The sequence below is a fragment of the Coturnix japonica genome, chromosome W (genome assembly GCF_054131305.1).
Source record: "Coturnix japonica strain WE chromosome W, WE-NBRP24, whole genome shotgun sequence".
NCBI classification, from domain to species: domain Eukaryota; kingdom Metazoa; phylum Chordata; class Aves; order Galliformes; family Phasianidae; genus Coturnix; species Coturnix japonica.
Window position 1 is genome coordinate 3,372,146 of NC_140701.1, and position 23,316 is coordinate 3,395,461.

Sequence of the window (23,316 nt, forward strand, 5' to 3'; positions counted from 1 at the left end):
TACTTACAAGATGACGATTGTTAAGCCATGCTGGCACTGCCAAGGACTGATTATTCATCTTTAGTAGCTTATGAAAAGAAAAGCCTCAGAAGTGTTCAGGCCACACAATCTCACAGATAGAGTTGGAGCCTTGTTCTTGGAAGAAGTAATAGGTGAGGACATGACTACTCATCACAGTCAGCTTTAACACCATGGAAATACTAAGTTGCAGTGATGCAGACAGTCAAAGACTAAGAAGGGTCAAGTTGCTAAGCTTACAAGGTTAGAGATCTGAGTGACAGAATTAACTATAAATGTTTTCAGAGCTACTTCAGGCTACCAAACATCAAAAAATGAACAAAAACCACCAGAAGTGGTATGCACACATACTTAATCAAGCTAGTCTTCACATATTCAGTAGCTCGCAGTACATTAGTCAGGATAAAGTTTTATGGACTGCATAGAACGTGGAGATATCCTGACCATTCATACTCGTACTTCCAACTCTACTCAACATACTTTTACTGTTGCTCTTCCTCTGATGTAGGAGTGTGAGGCAGGAGTTAGTGGAACACGCTGATATTTTTGTTGTTTGTGTTAACAACAACTACCTTCAGATAAATTTGAATTGTTTACAATTTCAAGCGAGTACCAGCTACATACAGAAAATCAGTTTTCCAAAAATGTGTTGATTACAAGCATAGAATTAGTGTTTTTCTTTTTTTGTATAAGGATACGGAGATGTGTAAAACTCACATAATCTTTTACTTTTTCTTCTAAATGAGATTTTAAGTCTTGTAGCTCTGTAATAATGTCATCTTTCTGCACCTTGATTGAGATTGGAAATAAAAAATAAAAAAAATTCAGTCATCAGTTTCTAATGTAGTGTTAAGTAGCTGAATTACACAATGCATTAAAGGCAAATTCAGTTAAGCTAAGCTCGGTAAGAAATCTATTAATTGAGCCTACTGGAATAGCATTTTAAGCTACCACAAGTTGGTATTAATTAATTAATTAATTAAAACAATTTTACACAACATCTTGATAAAGTTACCTCAGTTGCTTCTTTAAGTTGCTCAACAGACTCATCCAATTTAATCATCTGCATTTCAAAGTCTGTAACACACAGAAAAGGTTGTATTACATAAGTAGCCAATAGATAGTTTATTAAGTAATCAATTTTTCCAGATATTCTAATGTTTAGGTAGCTTTTGAACAGATTAATTAATTTGCATGTGGTCTTCACTTATTGGGAGTGATTCAAAAGTTTTCTATATTTCTTGGAATGAAAACATTGCATCAACAAGACATAAAGAAGAGTAGAGATTACAATATAAAAGTATATATATATCTATATATATATAGATAGATATATATATATAGACATTTAACCCCATACTTACGAAAGCGTAAAGCTGCTAGTTGCAGTTTAAAGGAGAGGGGAAAAAAAAAAAAAAAAAAAGAAATAACCAAAAACCGTGGAATTGCTGAACCTGAATATACACAAGGAACAAACTATCATTTATCTACAGGCTATGGTTCCAAAGGTAGAACATCTCCTCTAATTCCTACTCAAACTGGTTATTTCTATTTTAGATTAATGAACTATTTCTGTCTTCTACCTTTCACATTGCATAACTCACCTTTGTTCTTCTGCATCAGCTCTTCTTCAGTTTTAAGTAGTTTGCTGTTTTTCTCTGTTAGCTCTTCTTTGGTCTCCATCAGTTCAAAGTTAGTTTTCTCCAGCTGCTTTTCAAACCAGCCAATATCTTCCTTCGGGTCCTCCAGGGATACAATGGAACTATGTGCTGCCTCAGCTTGCTTTTTAATATCCATGACATCATAATGCACAGAATCAAGAATGCCCTCAGGATCAACACAGGTGTCAGGCACTATGCTATGTTCTCCACCCTGAAACGTAATTTATAATCAGTTAAAACTGGTGAATAGCTGACTACATAATAACTGTTATTTCTACAGATAGTCTGGATAGCCACTATGAACACAGCCATACAAGAAGTTTTTAATTTCAGCTTCAAAACCCACCTCACAAATTCACATACAACATGACAGTGATTCATATGGGGGGAAGATAAGTGGCATTCTAGTAACAGCTAATATATTTTATAGTATTTGATGTTTGGTCACTACTTAAACCAGTTTTCAAGAAATTACAACAGAGTTATTGCAGACTCCAATCCTGCTTTTAACCTCAAGAGTTTCACTAGGCCAACAATGTACAAGAACTGCCACTTCATGCAGCCATAGATTTCTGCTTTTTTTTATGTTTTGAGTTTCCAGTTGCATTCAATGCAACTGATCATCATCTTTTCAGTTCTTTGTCTTGCAGCGCCACATCACCCTCATAGGCTGCTCCCTCTACTTTCACACTTAACCTCTTTCAGATAAGGCCACAATCCAAGGGCACACATCCATCAATTGTGCTTCAAACACAAACTCTCAGCACTTCAAAGTTTTCCATCAAGACTGTAGCACTGATCTGACAGCTTAACTTCTTCAGTGTTATATCATAGCACTCACTCCTACCCATTCCGCTTAACCCCCACTTTCCCACTGAAGCATCTGATGGCCATAACACAGCTTTTCAAACTCTTTACTGCTCCACTTCTTTTGTCAACACTTGAACTGGACAATATTCAAAATTACAACAGCAGCAAGATATAGGGTAGCTGGATTTGCTTTCCTACATGGGATCATATTTTGAGAAGAGAGAAAAATTAAGTAAATAGCATAAAATCTCCTCCAGATGTAACAAGTTGCTTCTTGTTAGGTTGAATACTTTTTAGGAATGAGATTCTCAGAAGATGCTTCTGCCCTCACACCCCAAAGAAACACAAAAACCCCAGTAGAGATTTTTAGAAAACTCTGTAGGAAAATTAAGCTCAACTAAAACACTAAATTAAAAATCCTGACTGCTGTATGGAGACAAACACCCAGATTCACTACAGATACTACACAAATAGATTCATATTCTTAGAAGAACAGAATTTTTTCTTTAAATGCAAATCATAAGTACTGATCAACAAAATAGACTACAACATACTCACTTTTTGTGCAATAGCTGAGAATCTTAGCACATTGAGTGTTTCTTCATAGGTTGAAGCACACTGGCTGATGTTTGCTAACATGTGTATCTTCCCTTTTCCACTGAAGAATCCCTGAAGAAAGTGTGTTAACTTACTTTCACGAAACGGTATGTGCTGCTGCACCCTTTGAAGAGAAAAACCACAACAAATCCCATTAGCAGAAGTTAACAGCTTCATTTCAATGTGAGAGCTATCCAAGTGGAAGACAACACATTAATAACTGCACTAGTCTTTAAATCATTTTGAGTTGTGGGTTGTTTTGAATTTAATCTTTTTGCTAGTTTGCAGACAGGTTGTATGATTGTTCCAGCTACTATGCAGCCATTATCTTCTTAGACAACCCACGAGAACATTTAAAACAAAAAGTACATTCAACATCCAGCCTAAGATAGGTCATACAGCCTCACGTTAGCTTAAATTCTCTCTCACCTTTCTCTTTCCCTTACCACATCTGGCAAACTGACCTATCTACTTCTAAGAAAACAGTACCCAACAAAATCAGAGATAACCACTCTCTCAGTATATTGTCTCTAGGAAAGGACAATAGTAAATACTTTGGAAATAAAGAAGCATATACTTATCACAACATCTCTGGTGTTTCCTAAACCAAGGTTAAGTCACTGAATCAAACAGCTGGTGATGTACAGAAAATTAGGAGAGAACTCCTAAAGCGTGACTAAACACACTGTTCTCTAGTGAGGTTACCTGCTGGACTCTTTACAGCTACTGAATTCTGCCAACAGAGCTAAAAGCTTCACATAGCTACGCTCCTGTCACAACACACGTGACCCATAAGTAGCTTTAGTGCAGGAGTGGTAAATGAGTTCTTATTTTAAAGAAAATTACTATCAAAGTCATCACTACATTTCCCCCATATTGTTAAAATTTCAAGTGATCAGGACCAACAAATAAAACAGTTCTGAATAAATCAAAGCACTTTAAGCAGCAGCTAATTTTAAGGAATCCTTCTTCCCTAGAAAGGACAGACAGATAAGAGACTAATCCAGTAGCAAGGCCTATTTTCATCTACTTTTAAGCATAACAGAATTTGAATAGGCTACCAGGCACAGTGTGGCATTTCATGAACACAGAGCTCACCTAATCTTTGGGACAGAAAGACACCTTCAAATGAGAATCAGCAGAGAATTCTGCAATTATATCCAGCTGTGACTGTAAATAAATACTACATTGTTTAAAATACAGAAAGCTCTGTCTGCACTCATTTAGAGCACAACCTCAGACAGAAGTAGCAAGCAGGCTTTCTTCTCTCTGAATTTGGTTAGCTAGATCAGAAAGAATGATGAAGTTGCATCAAGGTTTGGAAAAAAATATATATATATGTATATATGTAATTATATATATCTATATGTATATATGTAATTATATATATCTATATATAATTTTTCTTTTCCAAATTATATATATATAATATATATATTCTGACCATGTCTCTTGGCTAGGACAAAGCACAGCAATATCCCTGAGGAAAACTGTTACAGCAGAACTAAATGATAAATGCAACTAACTAACAAAGGAGGAAAAGGTCTAACATTTCACACATTTAAAGTGAAAATAGTGAAAACAAATTTTATAATCTGCCCCAGGACTTGTTTGAGAAGGCAAGGCCAGAAAAAAAAAAACAAAAAAACCACAACGCTAATTTGCTTAAGTCTATGATAACACATTCAGAAATTTAGAACTGGAATGGTTTTATTTGAAAAAACAAACAAACAAACAAAAAACAACAACAAAAAGAAGGCAAGTTTATAGATCACTTTCTTAGATCATTAAGTCTTCACACATCTGCAGAAGCCTACAGATAGTTTTCACTCATAACATAGTTTCGTACTCTGCATTTTAAACAATAGTTTAAACATTGTACATGATATCTGAAATCTACAACTAGTTTACAGTTTGTACAAGGACTTACTTTGACTGCTGACTGATCTTGAGTGCACTAATACACTTGCTTAGAGTTAGGAGAGATGCATTGATATTTCCACTCTCTTTCAGTCTGTCACCTTCATTGCACGTCTTGGTATTCCTTTCTGAACCAGCAAGATCACACAGTGATAATCTGAAGGCAGATAAGGAAAATTAAGTTTTCTTGCCTTTGAATGTACATTGATTATTTATCATTTCCAACACAACCACTCCTCCTAGAGGAACAATTTCTTGAACCCTTTCATGCTTTTTAATGTTGCTTTCCTAGTGAAGTTGCACACTACTTCCTGCCAAACTCTTTTCCAACACAGCTTCCATTTTTCTGCCATATTCTTCCTTCTGAGGATTTACATTAGTTCAGAAGTTGAGTGAGAAGGATAAAGGAACACTGTGTGGAACAGTGGGCACAAGATATAGAACAGCATTACAACTTGATGGTTTAGTACTGCATAATGACAGGAAATGGGGAACCACCACTCATACAGGAGGCTGTATCAGGGAACCTAGTGTCCGTAGCCCAATATCAATACATCAATACTGAAAGTAACTGACAATTTCATCCTAAAAGAAGAAGGGAACTCTGCTCTGAACTTACTCATTGACTCGTGTCACTCGTGGCATTTCAAGGTCTTCAATTCTTAGTACCTTAATTGTAAATATACTGTGGCTAAAAGGAGAAATGAAGCAAGGTCAATAGCCAGAAATACACACATTTTCTAAAATCTGTAACATCTGTTCAAAACACTGCTGGATTTATTCCAGATTCAATTAACAATAATTCTACTAGATGCATTAAACCTTTTAAAGAGACATTCCGTCTTGGTTTATTTTGCTTTTCTTCCCCCTCATGAACCACCATTACTTACATGGAAGAAGGCTTAGTTATTTTGTTGAGAGTTTTTGATAAAACACTTAGCTTTTGTATGCACTTATCTGCTTGAAGGACTAATCCTTCTAGTTCAAAGCACTAGAATCACAAACTGTCACAAAATATCACATGGAACACTAGATATCAAGCCTTTTTAAAGCCTCTTCCCCGAAAAAAAGCCATAAACAATATTTTCATTCATCCCTCTTCCCCACACTATGTTACACCCAATGTTAGTGAAAGTTCCCACCTTCAGCTGGAGCAAGTATTTAGCTTTGTGCTTGCAAAACTCCGGTGTTTCTGTCCCAGTTTAAAAAGTCTGAAAGCTTCTTTAGAATCAGAAATCTGAACCCACTGCAAACCTTTCAAAAGAAGGAAAAGTGATTTTTGCAAGCTTCGCTAGCAAAAGAGAAAGTGAACAAGAAATAAGGTATACAAACTAAGAACATTTAGTTAAGACAATAAAATACTTCATTAACTCTGCCTCAAACATACAACAAGCTGATGGCAGATAAGACTAAGATTCTTCCTCCCACAGAAAAGGGCAAGGTATAGTATAGCACAACAGTTTATCCTACCAGTATACTAAAGTATGTTCCATCCAAATTAAGCAATCAGCCTTAGTACTGAAAGTACAAAAGCTAAGTTCTTAAACTACAGAAGCCTGTCATGGTTTTGTAATTTTGTAATTTTGCTATCAGTATTCCACATCATAACATCATGTCAAGTATGGATACTTCTGTTGAATGTGCAGTCCACAGAAGAAGACTACATATCCCAGAGAACAACAGGAGTAACAATAAGTCACGGGACCAGGACTCTATATAATCTCGTTCCCAGGCTGGAGTGCCCTCCTTCTTCTCTCGAACTGCTCGGAGAGTGGGAAGCGTTCCAGCCGTGTCGCCTAGAGTTCACAGTAGGCCTCTCGGTTTTCGGAGACTCTCTCTCTCTGTTTCGTTCGATTTGTTAGCCTTAATTATATTATATTGTGTTATCTTGTATTTCGATATCATATTTAGTAAAATAAGTTTTTCCTCCTTAGATTGTCGCTGTTTTATCCCACTCCCCTTTTCCCCCTCCTTTCCGGGCCCCGGGGGGGGGCGTGGGGTGGCTTCCCCTGTCACGGGCATAGGTAAATCTAACTAACCCGTGACAGATTTTTTGGTGGAGAATGCGGGCAACGAGCTTTTTAGCTTTTAGAACAACTCTCTCTTTGCTCTTAAAGAGCTTCGTTACGGGAGTGTTGGGAGTGTTATCTTTCCGTAGCTGCTCACGGAGAACGTGACCTTGAAATACCAGACAAATTGTCAACATTAAGGGCTGCTGTACATTCTCAGCACTGCTATCTAACTTTTGTGTAGAAAACAAAGGGATTTCTTTCTCCCTTAGAGCAAAGCTAGCTAGTTCTGACTTTTACAGAGCCTGCCAGCTATGAATCCACTCTTCATCCCAGTTGCTCTGTTTAAGGGATTGAAAGCAATTATGATCTTCTTAAAGTATTGGTCAACTATTAACACCATAATTTGGTGTTGTGGAATTGTGCAGATATATAGCCTAGTAAGGTGGATACTGATGGAGACACCTGCCTGGTACTTTTACGAGATGTGGTATGGTCAGAATTTTGGCATCTACACCCCAGATGGAATTGTGAATCTTACAAACACTTGCATCCCAGATGAAACAGGCAATTTTACAAATACTTGCATCCCAGATGGAACAGGCAATTTTACAAACACCACCACGTTTAATTCATTGTACAGGCTAAATAAACCCTTTTTATTTAGGTTGTACTCTCAGATTTCCACACGCTTTTCAATAACTGAGATAGGGTTCATACTCGCATTCATGTTATCACTATCAATGCATGCATATATGTTCCTATGCATTCGTTCTATGCGGAAGTCTCCTCCAGAACCAGAGAATGATGACTGGCAGGGAATATGGAAAGGTTTAGGAAAAGTCTTAGAAGCATGGGGACCCGCAGTGTCATGGGATTTCACTCTTGAACACCTAAGGGACCCTAAGAAATTAAGTGAGTATTTGGGTCAGAGATCTAAGGAGGTAAACCTTATGTGGGGTTTGGCTTATGCATACCGTGCTTTGTATCATACTATTCTGGAGAGAGAGAGTTTCCGATCTGAGATTCAAGCCCAAGTTAATTCTGATCAGTCACAGGAGGCATCAGTAGCAATATCAGTTGCCCCTGTGGAAGGCAAGAAATGGAAACGGGTGTCCATGCGTCTAGAACGAAAAGAAGGAGAAGCACAGGGGGGGCCAGCAGAAGACCCAGGTGCCGGGCATGGAGCAGTACCAAAAAAAGCAAAGGCAAAAACCAAGAGGCATGAAGAAGAGACTGATGATGAGGAGGAAATCACCTACTGTCGACCTCTGAAGCTGACTGAAATCCAAGGCTCAAGAAAGGAGTTCACACGGCGTCAAGATGAAGGTATCCTTGCTTGGTTGCTTCGCTGCTGGGACAACGGGGCCAACAGCTTGTCTCTAGATGGTAATGAAGCTCGCCAACTAGGAAGCATTGCCCAAGATGCAGGTATCGACAGAGGGATTAGCAGATGTTCGGATGGAGCTGCCACTCTCTGGTTGCGGCTGTTAGAAGCCGTGAGAGAAAGGTACCCCTATAAGGATGCTTTGAAGCCTAAATTTGATAGTTGGAATACCGTCCAAAAAGGCATTCAGCGCCTGAGGGAATTGGCCATGGCGAAAATGTTGTACAGCCCTGATCCAAGCGAACTTGACCCTGAGAGAGTGAGGGCCGATCCTGACATGTGGCAGAAAATCACAAGTACAGCACCAGAGAGAATTGCACAGTCATTGGTATCAGGATCTAAAGGATTCGTGGACAGATGGCCCCGAGTTGTTGAGCTGATTATAATGCTTCAAACCACCGATCAGCAGCTCCCCCAACTGCATGCCGCAGTTTCTGCCATCTCACGGCTAGAAAACCGAGTAGATGAAATGTGCAAGAAATTGTTTCCATCAACTAATTGTAATGATCCCGTAATAGTATCAGAAACAACTGATGAAGGTCAATCCTCGTACGGGCCTCCAGGTCTAATGAAGGATCTGATCAAACTAGTCCAGTCCTACTCCCCACCTGCATCATCAAAAGTCTCAGCTGTTAAACGCACACGCTTCCCAGCTCGAGCAAAGAACAACAGTACGATTGCACCGCGTGTTTCCATGTGGCGCTACCTACGTGACCGTGGAGAAGACATGAGGAAGTGGCATGATCAGCCCACTTCTGCACTACGAGCACGGGTGAAAGAACTACTAGACATACCAACCACCAGTGGAGTTGCTCCAGTCATCACAGGTAACCAATAGAGGGGCCCTGCCCTCAGTCAGGGGAGGGAAAGGGATAATAGAGTTTATTGGACTGTGTGGATTCGATGGCCTGGCACATCAGAACCACAGGAATATAAGGCGCTGGTGGATACCGGTGCACAGTGTACCCTAATGCCCTCCAGTCATGAAGGGACAGAATCAATCCATATTTCTGGAGTGACTGGGGGCTCTCAAGAATTGACTGTGCTGGAGGCTGAAATAAGCCTCACTGGCAAAGACTGGCAAAAACATCCTATTGTGACTGGCCCAGGGGCTCCATGTATACTGGGTATTGATTACCTCAGAAGGGGGCATTTCAAGGATCCTAAGGGGTATCGATGGGCCTTTGGAATAGCTGCTGTAGACATGGACAACATTAAGCAGCTGTCTGTTTTGCCTGGCCTGTCAGAGGACCCGTCTGTTGTGGGGCTGCTACGAGTAAAAGAGCAGCAGGTGCCGATTGCTACAAAGACAGTGCACAGACGGCAGTATCGCACCAACAGGGATTCCTTGCTCCCCATTCATGATTTGATTCGCCAGTTGGAGAATCAGGGAGTGATCAGTAAAACTCACTCACCTTTTAACAGTCCCATATGGCCAGTGCGTAAAGCCAGTGGAGAATGGAGGCTGACAGTAGACTACCGTGGCCTGAATGAGGTCACACCCCCATTGAGCGCTGCTGTGCCGGACATGTTGGAACTCCAGTACGAGCTGGAGTCAAAAGCAGCCAAATGGTATGCCACCATTGATATTGCCAATGCCTTCTTTTCTATTCCTTTGGCCGCAGAATGCAAGCCACAGTTTGCCTTCACCTGGAGGGGCATTCAGTATACTTGGAACCGTTTGCCCCAGGGGTGGAAACACAGCCCAACCATTTGCCATGGGTTGGTCCAAACTGTACTGGAACAGGGTGGTGCTCCTGAACACCTGCAGTACATTGATGACATTGTTGTGTGGGGCGATACAGCAGAAGAAGTTTTCACAAAAGGAGAGCAGATAATCCGGATTCTTCTACAAGCTGGCTTTGCTATTAAGAGAAGCAAAGTAAAAGGACCTGCCCAGGAAATTCAGTTCTTAGGTATAAAGTGGCAGGATGGACGTCGTCACATCCCAGCAGATGTGATCGACAAAATCACTGCCATGTCTCCACCAACTAGCAAGAAAGAGACACAATCTTTCCTGGGTGCAGTGGGCTTTTGGAGGATGCACATTCCAAACTACAGCCTCATTGTAAGCCCCCTTTATCAGGTAACGCGGAAGAAGAATGATTTTGCATGGGGCCCTGAGCAGCAGCAGGCTTTTGAACAGATTAAACAAGAGATAGCCCGTGCTGTAGCCCTGGGGCCAGTACGGACTGGACAGGATGTAAAGAACATCCTCTATACTGCTGCTGGAGAGAAAGGCCCCACTTGGAGTTTGTGGCAAAGAGCCTCAGGAGAGACCCGAGGCCGACCCCTGGGATTCTGGAGTCGATCATATAAGGGGTCTGAAGAGTGCTACACTCCAACTGAGAAGGAGATCTTAGCCGCGTATGAGGGGGTTCGGGCTGCTTCCGAAGTAGTCGGGACTGAAACACAGCTCCTTTTGGCACCTCGACTGCCAGTGCTGAACTGGATGTTCAAAGGACAGGTTCCCTCCACCCATCATGCTACCGATGTCACCTGGAGCAAGTGGATTACGCTGATTACACAGCGAGCGCGAATGGGAAACCTCAATCGTCCAGGAATCCTAGAGGTAATTATGGACTGGCCTGAAGATAAAAGGTTTGGAACATCACCAGCAGAAGAGGTATCACGTGCTAAAGAGGCCCCACCATACAACGAATTACCAGAAAATGAAAAGAAATATGCCCTATTCACTGACGGATCATGTCGCATTGTAGGGAAGCATCGCAAATGGAAAGCTGCTGTGTGGAGCCCCACACGACAGGTTGCAGAGGCCACTGAAGGTAAGGGAGAATCAAGTCAGTTTGCAGAGGTAAAAGCTGTCCAGCTGGCCTTAGATGTTGCTGAACGGGAGAGGTGGCCAATGCTGTATCTTTATACTGACTCATGGATGGTGGCAAATGCCTTATGGGGGTGGTTACAGCGGTGGGAACAAAATAACTGGCAACGGAGGGGAAAATCTGTTTGGGCCGCTGAACTATGGAAGGACATTGCTTCCCGAACAAAGAATATGGTTGTAAAGGTGCGTCATGTGGATGCACATGTGCCCAAAAGTCGGGCTACTGAAGAACAACAAAACAACCATCAGGTAGATAAAGCTGCTAGAATTGAGGTGGCTCAAATCGACTTGGATTGGCAGAATAAGGGCGAATTATTTCTAGCTCGATGGGCTCATGAGACCTCAGGCCATCAAGGAAGAGACGCAACATACAAGTGGGCCAGAGACCGAGGGGTGGACTTAACCATGGACGCTATTGCGCAGATTATTCATGATTGTGAAACATGTGCCATAATTAAACAAGCCAGAAGGATGAAACCTCTCTGGGAGGAAGGGCGATGGCAAAAGTATAAATATGGGGAGGCGTGGCAGGTTGATTATATCACCTTGCCACGATCTCGCAGTGGTAAGTGTTATGTACTCACTATGGTAGAGGCAACCACTGGGTGGCTTGAAACATACGCAGTACCCCATGCAACTGCTCGAAACACCATATTAGGTCTTGAGAAACAAGTCCTGTGGCGACATGGCACCCCAGAAAGAATTGAATCTGATAATGGGACACATTTCAAAAATTCTCTTATAAATACTTGGGCCAAAGATCATGGCATTGAGTGGATTTATCATATTCCCTACCATGCACCAGCTTCTGGTAAAATTGAACGATATAATGGGTTGTTGAAAACTATGTTGAAAGCAATGGGTGGTGGAACATTTAAGCACTGGGAGAAGAATCTGGCAGAAGCCACTTGGTTGGTCAATACTAGAGGATCTGTCAATCGTGATGGTCCTAGTCAATCTAGCCCCCTACACACTGTAGAAGGAGATAAGGTCCCTGTTATACATGTAAAGAACATGTTGGGAAAAGCTGTTTGGGTCCTTCCAGCTTCTGGAAAGGGCAAACCTATCCGTGGAACTGTCTTCGCCCAGGGACCTGGGTGCACTTGGTGGGTAATGCAGAAGGATGGGGATGTTCAATGTGTGCCACAAGGGAATTTGATGCTGGGGGAGTGCAGTCAATAATTTTATGTATCTATATATATATATATATGTTTGCATGTGTAGTGTATTTTAGTTATTATAGTTGTACATTTAGTTATGTTACATGCAATTCTACTATTTAGCTATCACAATTTTACATACGTGTATATATATGTATTTATATGTATATATTAACCATGATGTAATAATGTAGAATAAGGGGTGGAATGTCATGGTTTTGTAATTTTGTAATTTTGCTATCAGTATTCCACATCATAACATCATGTCAAGTATGGATACTTCTGTTGAATGTGCAGTCCACAGAAGAAGACTACATATCCCAGAGAACAACAGGAGTAACAATAAGTCACGGGACCAGGACTCTATATAATCTCGTTCCCAGGCTGGAGTGCCCTCCTTCTTCTCTCGAACTGCTCGGAGAGTGGGAAGCGTTCCAGCCGTGTCGCCTAGAGTTCACAGTAGGCCTCCCGGTTTTCGGAGACTCTCTCTCTCTGTTTCGTTCGATTTGTTAGCCTTAATTATATTATATTGTGTTATCTTGTATTTCGATATCATATTTAGTAAAATAAGTTTTTCCTCCTTAGATTGTCGCTGTTTTATCCCACTCCCCTTTTCCCCCTCCTTTCCGGGCCCCGGGGGGGGGCGTGGGGTGGCTTCCCCTGTCACGGGCATAGGTAAATCTAACTAACCCGTGACAAAGCCGAAAGTTTGTATTCATTGGTGCAGAAGTCAATCTGAGAAGTTTTTTGTTTTAGCTTGTAGTTTTTATTGGGGATGGGTTATCTGGATTTTGTCTGCATTATAACGACTGTATGGCTCTCATTTTCAAGGATGATGAAGGCAGTGGAGTTAACACAGGCTTTATGGGCAAAGTACAGGAATAAGGAGAATACTGTTGAAGATGCAGATACGTACATGTAGCTTGTTGCCTTCACATTCAAGCAGACACTTCTAGAGCTACACTGAACACATTTAAGAGTTTTCTATCTCAGAAGAAACATGTTACACTATTCCATGACAAGCTTGGCAGTTTGCAAAGTATTCTAGTTACCTTTTACGTAAGAATATCCCTTGATGTCTTGAGCAAGGCAAAGTGTCCTTTTTTTTCTGTCATTTGATAAAGGAGCCAGTAAATCATAAAAACATTCATTGTAAATCTCAAAAAATGAAACCCAGAGAACTTCACAAAATCATCTATAGATAATCTGCTAAGTTGGTCTGATCCTTCTGAGAGATTTTCTGCACCTGCAAAGTAGAAAATATTACAAGTCAATGTAGAGACAGTAAAACTAGCTGCATTTAAAAATAAGTAATAGTTAAGCTTACAGCTTAAAACTTTTCCCAGAACATAAACACAGAGAATCCCCACCTCTCATACAAACACCAAGTATCTGGAAGTCAAGACGCTTGCCCTACACATTTGCAAAGACACGCCTGCTATAAAGCTTGCTTTTTCACTTCCAAAACCCAATCTAACATCTATAGTTGGGTTAGAAATATTCAGAACTCTTCAGTCTTTACAATATAGAGAACTGAACTAGTAAGGACACTTTGTTCTGACTTTTTAGGGAAAAAAAAGTATTTAGTGAGTTCTTAAGTGCCCTAAAGGCCTGTCGGAAAACCACTAGGGATCTTATCAGAAATCATACTCTTTTTCTTTGTTTTACTTTCACCTCATAAAACCAGGTTATGATAGATGTCCCAGTAGTCTCCTAGCCATTTTATTCCTTCTGTTTTCTGCCCAGATGTCCTGCCCATTATTCCGTTCTGTTACAAATAAAAGCTAAATAATCCTTTTATTATCAGCATTAGCCAAAAAAGCCAGTTGTTGACCTTACAGAAGCTTTTCTAATTGCTACTGTTTAATATAAAACATACCCTTAGAATCAGCTGGGGATTTGTCATTAGTGCTGTTGTGATGGTCTACCTACGAAAGAAAACAGAGACTTTAGGATTTATTATTGATGTACAGCACCAATACACCACTGGTTGCTTTTATTTATTTATTTATTTTAAAAGCAGCTGTATTGCTCTACCAGAAAACAATACAGTATAGTTCCAAGGTGCCAACACAAAAATCCTGGCTACACGTTTTGACTGGTTTCACCTTACTACTCATTTCTGACAATTCCTTTACTATAAGATCTGATGCATTTCAGCTTCCTGATTCAGAAAGAAAAAGAACAAATAGGGAGAGAATCCCCAACAGGAAAAGGAGTTATTTAATAAGATGATTTTCAATAGCCCATTTATAATCTGCATTTTACCCTTCATGAATCTTGGACTCCTGAAATATTTTTCTTATTGGGATTTTCTTAATTCAGGACTTCCATATCCTATGGCTTATTAGGTCAACTCTCAGAAAAGGAAGTTAAGGTAGAATACTTGATCACTTAATGTAGATAAGCAGCTTATTATTTCTTAACTCAGGCTATCAAAGTGTTACACAAATGAAGGTATGACTAAATTTTGTAAATATAATATTTTTAAGTAGTTTGGTCATAGAAAATACAGAATAGCTCCCAACATGTAGATCTCATGATGTTCATAGATGTATACTCAGTTCCCAGGCTTCAGGTTGTGTTGCTTTTTTATAGAGCACAAAAGTAGAAAGAAATTCTCATCTTCTGAAGAGGAGGAATCTCACCTACCAGATACAGTATGCTTAGAAGTAAAACTTTTAACATAGAAGTTTTCATCTACATGACACTCACCCAGATCTGGCTTTGTATAGTCAGCAAAGCTTGTACCTACTTAGCTTATAAGGTCAAGTATTTTACCTAGGAACACGGGTCTTGAAACTAGAGGAGGCACCTATATCGCACGATCACATCTTAACTCTCTAATGGAGTAGGATGAGATCAGCATATAGCTGTTCACTGCATTTTCTTTCCACATACTCACTAAACCTAGAACAGTTTTACACATCTTTGGTTCATGTAGAAGACAGGTGTTGTTTTTCCCCGAAATACTTAAATATCATTGGAGCCAGACTTCATACTCAGCTGTGCTCTTGAAATAATTCAGAAGGAATTTTACTGCCACCTGCCTTTCACACTGTGAAGTCCACACTTAACCACCTCATCAGTAAGATCAAGTTAACATACTCCACAACTAAAATACCCCAGTGTGGTGTAGCACACCACTAATAAGATGCTTCATTCTTTTTCAGCAGGAACAGAAAGACAAATAGAAAACTGTGTGTAAATACAGAACCCTCTTTCATTACAGAATGGAAAGGATAACACTGAACTATCACAAGATGCATGTACTCATCATTTCTTTATAAAGTAGTTTCCTACCTCTTTTGTCAGACGAAGCAACGAATTTTTAAGAGCAATTTCTTCTCTCACTTTGTCATTAGTCAGTTTTACGTAATCTCTCCACCGAATAGGTTTCAGATCCATTTTTGTGTATAGCCTTCCTCCAACAGTTTTAAACAACATATCCATCGTCCTTGGCAAAATACCAACATCATCTTCTGTCCCTGTAAGCAATACACAAAAGAAGGGCCAGGTTACTATTGTAAGCAACATATAAACATAAATGAAGACAAAGATAACTGATTCTAATCTCAAAGTATACACAAAGAATTTAGAGGCCAGTTACAGTCTGAAGCAATGTTTGCAGTGTTACTAGACTGTTCCCTGAAAAATACTGGCTTTACGCAACAGCTCACATCCCATTCCTTAGACATTACAGGGCATCACTTTAAAACAGCCAGAATATTCTGCATAAGCTTAGCCTTAAGAAGAAAAAATAACCCACAGCAAACTCCCACATTTAACAGACGTGCAGATTTTCAACTGTTTACCAGGCTCCCTTCCCGCTCTGAAACAACCCTGAAATAACAACCAGAGTGATGTCTCTGCTACAACATTCCCTTCGTCCCACAAACCCTATTTAGAAATATCTACAAGTCTCATAAAAACTGTTAGAGTAACTCAGCTCCTTTCCCATTGCCTTTTCTTGGAGCACACAACTACCTCCACATCTTGCCTACTTCACGCCTTAGTTTTTCCACTGTCACTAAATACCAAGCAAGCTTCAGTGTTTTAAAGTCAGTCATGAACACAAGAGAGGACAATACGCAGAAGAATTTCTATAGTGCTGTATGGAAGGTGCATAGAAAGATAATTTTTGAACATACTACCCTGTTGATTCTTAATATTTAAGTCCTAAAAAGGTATTACTATGGGAAAGTCTTCAGCTCCACGCATATAAAACTATTGGAAATACATAGTAACAGAACACTAAATAACAGAAATAAGGGGAACTTGTTTCCTGTGAACCCAATTGTTTCATTTGTTATGACAATATTAAACATAAAAAACAACTGCTCCCAGCCAGAAAGGACATTTATGTATTATTTCTGTACTACTAAAGCTCAGGGAACACAATCTTCTATGCTGCTGTTATTACTAAAATCAGAAATTTGAAAAAAGATTGAAATACCTTGATCAAATGTTTCAGAATGTTTAATTTCTGCCTACAATAAATCAAACAAACTCAGACATACTTTGCCTTCAAATAAAGAACAGCATTTAAGATGCACGCATTTATAGTAGGAACAAAAACCAAAGTTATTGTAGTGTATGCTGTCTTACACACTTGTAAATTTAGTAATATTTGTTATGGAAGAAGACGACTTTTCAAGGCTACTAGTATTCAAAAGAAGGCAACGTACAAGGCCTGTTGAGTAACTAGGTAAGAAGTCATAACATCTCTCTCTTCTAGAAGTAGTTCTCACTTTAAGAAATTAATTCAAGGAAAAAGCATTTCTGCTCATACCTTGGAATGTGTAAGTTTTCCCAGCATTTGTAACGCCATACGTAAAAACAAGGCGATTACATCCTTCTAAGAACTCTTTCACTGGTTGCTTCACAGTACCTTCAAAGAATTCTTCTTGAGTTGCTTCAGGTCCAAACACCTGAATGTTACCAAGAAGCTGGTTAATCTCTTTATTTTGTTTAAGCAATATTTAGGTACTTGTAAGGAGTCAGATACACGTTGATAATTCTAAAGACAGTTAAGAAAAACTTGTTTGCTTTATATGAAGTAACAGAAGACAAGCAACTTTTTCCATAAATAACTTAAAATCATTTAAAGACAATTAATTTACCTGTGAAAAGGTGAACTTCTGTGTTGCCTGTCCTAAAGTTTTATCGCTCATTCTTCCCAATGAGCTCTTAGGGGACTTCAGTATAATGCTTGTTGAGTCCTCAAGTGAAACACATCCCTATTACAAGGAAGCACAAGTAATGCAGGCATGAAAAAAGTTTTAAAAGGTCATCTTACAGGAAAGAAAACATATATACTTTAAGGGTTGTTTTTTTGTTTATGATTAAATAAATGCCTTACCTGTGACCCATTTGCTCTCTCCCGTGCCGTAAAGGGTTTAATACGCAGGCAAACTTGTATGTGTCCCCTAGGCTCCAAACTAGACCTCTAAAATTAAAGAGCTGGAAGTTAGAAATCTGACTAGATCCTCTGTTTGATGATTAGCACATTAAAGCAGCATTATTTTCATCATCCTATTGTAACAGACTCATTTGTTAACACAGGAAGTAATAATATTTTACTGTTTTCACAAGTGCTTTGGACCCTGCTAAACTTCTTAGTCAGAGCCTAGAATTTCAGAACAAGTACTACTGCAACACACTCCTGTACTGCATTCAGGCCAACTATAAACAAAAGTACTCCATTATTGTGCTTCTGAGACAATGTTAGCTTCATCCACTGATACCGGTGCTCCTCATAAGGTATCAAAGCAACACCACACATCTTGGTCTAGTCTATGCGCAGTCTAAAAGCATAGTGAAGATGATTTTCATCTTCTCTGTAAGATTCTAATGCTTCTTATAATGAAAAGAATTAAGTTTATTTTTTTTTGGAGAAACAAGCTGCCTTTGTGGTCCTGAGGGCCCCTTTTTGTCACCTGTTGGGCACAGCAAGAGAGCTTTTCTTGTACAAATCTATGCCCTGTGTACCTTTCTCGATCCCAAAACCTAGAGTTGTGGTGCAGACACTGGATGCTGACCAGAGCAGTAAAAGAACAGAAGAGGGGAAAAGCAGATACAGGTAAGACACCTAAAAGAAAGAAAAAGAGCAGAAGAGAAGGAAGGATACGGTTAAGAACAAAGGACAGAAGATGGAAAGTGCTATAGAGGATTGGACTGGACATGAGCAGATCAGAGCTACACCAAGGTGTGGCTTCTCCCTGTGTCCCTATCCACCACTGGCAACATCCCCCAATGACAGGGATGCTGCTGCCCCAGCAGCTGATGGGGTTGTGGTCTGGGGTTATGTTCTATGCAGAGCCTCCACAACCTGCTACAGACCCCCAGTTCCCTGACACTTCTTTTTTTTCCAGGTGCCTGCACACAAGGAACAGGTGTTCCCCATGCCCTGCATGCTGGTAATTAGTGTGGGCAATTACTGTGTGGGAATTGGGGGAGGGAAATTCAGGGGTGGGATAGTGAGGATGAATTGGAGGGGGCTGGGAAATTGTTTGGGTGGGATTGTAGAGATCAGATATGACTGCTAGGATGGGGGATATTTGGTTGGAAATACTGTCATTTCTATTACTCATTGCTTTGTATGATAAGTTATTAAATGCTTTATGTTCCCTCTGCTACATCTTGCTTGCAGTCATTTGTGCAGTGACAAAGGTCCTCAGCTCTACATGCCCCTCCAGGGCAGGATGGAGCACCACAGATGGCAGTGTTCCACAGCTGCCACCAGCAGCCCCAGCTTGTCCCTCCACACCTGAGTTGTGAGTGGCTGTGAGAGGAATGTCTCTGTGGAAGTGCAGCTCATTCCTCCCCTCTGATGGGGGCAGAAGGCATCTGCATTTCCCTCATGGCTCTTATTTCCTGTGTTACTGTGGGAAATGAGCTGAGCCACTGTGGCTCTCTACTATGGCAAGCTCTGCAGCTCTGCCACTGTCTTTATACTCAGCTGTTCCTGTGTGTAATGCTCCACACTTGGACCCTGCAGAGCCCAAAGGCCTCCTTGGCTGCTGTTACTCACCTGGACATTGAGGGTGCTGGGTCTCCAGTCTGTACCTGCTTCCAGGTGTCACTTGCAAGACACTGTGAGTCCACCTGGTTGGAACTGCAGTCAACAAACACAAATGTGAAAGAAATAAGAAAGGATTCTTTCATTTCACAGGCTTTCATCTCCATTGAAAGATGTTCTGCTGTGCAGCACAGCTGGGAGCATTTCATATGTGCAAAAAAGGGGGATAGGCCCTGGCTGTGCCGGGCCCCAAAGCAGCCCCGACTGTGCTGGGTTCCCCTCTCACCTGGGCCCTGCAGTGGCCTCAGCTGTGCCTGGTCCCCCTCTGCTCTGGGCCCTGAGCTGGCCCCAGCTGTGCCTGGTCCTCCTCCATCCTGGGCCCCAAGGCCCTGCCTCTGCCTGCTCCCCCTCTGCTCTGGGCCCTGAGCTGGCCCTAACTGTGCCAGGCCCCCCTCTGGCACAGGCCCTGCCTCAAGCCCCGCCCCCTGTGGGCAGCAGTGCTAGTGCCTGTTGGTTTTGCTCTCTTCCCTCTTCTTTCCCTGTTCTCTTCACAAATGCATTCAGATCCCCCAGGATGACGTGCACTGACACTGCTGCCTTCTTCCTGCACAAACTTTCTGGGCAGCTCAGCTTTTTCTACAGAGCAGCGTGCCTTTGGAAGTGCTTGGAGGATGTAAACTAACAGCAAGAGAACACTGAGCTCTTCTGGGTCTTTCTAGGAATGGCAAAGAGACAGGAGAGAGTGCTCAGCCTCGAGTGGTTGCTTGTATGCAGAAATCACAGTTGTCAACATCTGTGCTGTTTTGCTGTAGGCAGTAGTGTGTGACAAGAAGCCTACAATTATCAATTTAGTGAACGTAATTAATTGTAACAGTTCCCCTTTCTTCTTCCCATGACACTTGGGTTATGGAGTTCTCCTATGCTATGTGCCGGTGTAATACCTCTGAGCCACAGCACTGTTGCGTTTAGCAAAGCTCATGGCAACAGGCTTTGGCCAACCTCAGAGCTACGTAGATGATGATAAGATATCCGATGATAGGAGGGAAAATGAACAAGCTCCAAGGTAAGTGTTGTTTTTTCCTTCTAGTCAGCACGCCATCGCTAAATCTTCCATGCTGTGACTTTTATCTTGATAGTGATGATCCCTTAACCTCACACCTTTAGCACAGCACTTTCTGTGGAGATTCCCACCAGTGACAAAGTATTAGTGCCGCTTTTCTGCCTGTTTCTTTTTTGTCTGTATTTTCCAGAATGTGGGTATTTCTAAATAGGGCTGCATGAAGGGGTGCGTGTGTGATGGAAGAGTGAAGGAAGTCCACTGCAGATCTGTGCTTACTGCAGAAATGGCACCATGCTGTAGCAGCAAAAAGGCAAGTGGTAGGCACTACACTTGAAGAGTGGAAGTTGGTGGTTGGCTGCGCTCAAATCTTCCTCCCAGGAGATGCTCTTCAAGTATTTCTTGTTCCTTTCTGCCAGAAGCTGACACAAGCGGTCTTCCAGCCAAGAGCAGCCTTGCGGAAAGTCTGGGGAGGACTGCAGCCTGTGACGTGGAACCCAAGAGAGGTACAGATGCACAATAGGCATCAGGGTTTAATTCAATGTCTTTCTAGTTAGGCTTTCTGTCCATTCTTTCTTCATACTCCTTTTGCTGCGTGTTGCTTGAGGTCTTCATCCCTGGGATTTACAATTACCTTCCCTGTCCAGATTTGAAATGCAAACCCACCCTTCAGCTCAGATCCTAAGATCCGCTACTGTGAACACACAAGATGAGATTTCCTAGTATTGTGGCCCATTTTGCTACAGAAATTAGCGTTGGTCGCTCTTTAAATCTTACTGCTTCTCCTTTCTTGATTATAACAGATGTATGCCTGGAGCCAAATGGAAACATCTATGCGAAAGTGGTGCAGGAAGTGCTTTCAGAGAAAGCTCATCTTCAGGCTGGAGGGCTTCCTGTAACAGCAGGTCCCAGCTCTGTCTCCAAGACCCTGGCTGGGTGTAAACACAAGGGTTTGGACAAAGAGAAACAGACTGCAGCGCAGTTGCCTGCTACCAAAAGAGCCAGAGGCCAGAACAGAGACAGTGTGCCGGCCCCAGCAGCCCACCCTGGGCCTGCCCCAGCACTGAGCTCCAAGCAAAGAGGTAAGAAGGTGCTGCGGTACCGTCCTGGTGAAGTGCAACACATTGAGTTTGCTTAGGGCTTGCTTTTTCCTGCTCTGTAGAGGGGATAAGAGTTGAAGGCTACAAAGTCCAAAGGCAGTGAGGTGCCAGAATACCTAAATGCATCTCTTTCTGTTAATTTCACAGTGGTCTTCTGTATGTCCCCCTGGAAATGTCTGAGAGGCTTCCTAGTCCCATTTGCTTTGTCATTGGACTGCCATTTGTTTTCACAGCACCCATGTTTCTGCAGTTTTGCTGTTAACAAAATGAATTCATTGGTATTCTTGCTTTATAGAAAGAAGACAACGACAAAAAGAAAGGAGAAGGGAATTGAAAAAGGCTTCTCAGAGAGCTGCACATATAGAGGTGAGTCCTTGGTGAACACAGACACACATTCTCTTGTTGGTCTCAGTGCCTCCATCTGTCAGATATGAAAGAGATGGTAAAATCCTGAGGGAAGCAATGGAATAGAAAAGCAGCCAGCTGTGTGTTTGAGGAAATGACACTGTCAGTGAGAGCTGCCATGGGGAGCTTGGACGCCTTCCTCTGGCTTGAGAAGGATGTGGTTGGTAACAGCCAGAAGGTTTTGCTGTGATAAAGAAGCTTGCCATGTCGGGCACTGCAACCTTTGAAACAGCCTTTCCACGACAGAGCATAGGCAGTGTGTCCTGGGAAGTAGTGTCAGTGACCTGAATGAAAGGAACATGCTGTGCCACACGGGGCCATTCTGGATGTTTACTGGTCAGAGTTTCTTCATGAGATCTCCCTAGATTGTTTCTGTCCTACTTCTACGCTTGCTTTGTTTCTTTCCAGTTCTCCGCAGCGATGAACAGCCTTGCAGAGATGATGCAGAAGCTGCAGCTGAAAGACTGAGAGGAGAAACATCACATGGCAGCGGCTGCAGTGCGCGGTGTTTCAGTTGCTGCCCAACTCAGTACTTGTAGTTTGATTGCAGTCAATCAATAAACCATCACAATTAGAGATTCACAAAGAGCGCACAGCCTGATTTGTCCAGTGACACTCCATGAGCTGCTGCATGACTTTTGGTCCAGAGTTGCATCTACCATCTTCGGTCCACTATGCATCTTTGGCCCACCACAGCCCATCCCAGCACTGTTCTTCCTTTGCACACCCATGTGCCCACACAACATTGCATGCCCTTGTACTGATAATTGCTGCTATTCCTTCCCAGATTCAAGACTCTGCACTTGCTTTTGTTAAACCACTTCTTGTTTATTAGTGCCCAGCTCTCCAGTCTGTCCAGGTCTTGCTGAATGGCAGCACAGACTTCAGGTGTGTCAGCCATTCCTCCCAGCTTTGTATCATAGGTGTACTTACTGAGCGTGGACACTATCCCCTCATCAAGGTCATCAGTGAAGATACTGAACAAGACCAGACACATCAACAAACCCCGGGGAACACAGGTCTATAACTGGACGCTGTGCTGGTGATCAAAACCCTCTGAGCTTGGCCAGTCAGACAGTTCTCAGCCCAGCTTACCATCCACTCATCTATCCCACACTCTCTCAGCTTTGTTACCAGGATGTCATGTGAGACAGTATCAAAAGCCTTGCTGAAGTCAAGGTAGATGACATCCACTGCTCTCCCCACATCTACCCAGCTGGTGATGCCATCACAGAAGGCTGCAGGGTTGGCTGAGCATGACATTTCCCCGGTGAATCCAAGCTGTCTACTGCTGGTAAACTTCTTCCCTTCCAGTTGCCTGGAGATGGC

General features: G+C 41.7%; 1 protein-coding gene across 1 annotated transcript; it reads right to left on the minus strand.

The window, feature by feature from the left end:
• Positions 1-2,871: 2,871 nt before the first annotated feature.
• On the minus strand, positions 2,872-19,863 carry LOC146754254 (kinesin-like protein KIF20B). Its single transcript, XM_085527593.1, has 10 exons — positions 19,712-19,863; positions 19,438-19,521; positions 17,767-17,853; positions 17,528-17,644; positions 17,197-17,335; positions 15,708-15,892; positions 6,149-6,260; positions 5,626-5,697; positions 5,017-5,163; positions 2,872-3,210 (listed from the first exon to the last, which is right to left on the minus strand). Exons 4-7 carry the CDS (start codon positions 17,576-17,578, stop codon positions 6,168-6,170), a joined length of 468 nt encoding a protein of 155 aa, XP_085383719.1. The 5' UTR covers positions 17,579-17,644; positions 17,767-17,853; positions 19,438-19,521; positions 19,712-19,863; the 3' UTR covers positions 2,872-3,210; positions 5,017-5,163; positions 5,626-5,697; positions 6,149-6,167.
• Positions 19,864-23,316: the final 3,453 nt, after the last annotated feature.

What these genes read in the sequence shown, in the direction of transcription:
- LOC146754254 (XM_085527593.1), bottom strand. Translation starts at nt 17,578, where the DNA reads ATGAGCGATAAAACTTTAGGACAGGCAACACAGAAGTTCACCTTTTCA. An exon ending in AGAAGTTCACCTTTTCACAG is followed by an intron (nt 17,336 to 17,527) that starts GTAAATTAATTG and finishes GGTAACATTCAG; the next exon opens with GTGTTTGGACCTGAAGCAAC. An exon ending in TGCTTCGTCTGACAAAAGAG is followed by an intron (nt 6,261 to 15,707) that starts GTAGGAAACTAC and finishes TTCTTTTGAAAG; the next exon opens with GTTTGCAGTGGGTTCAGATT.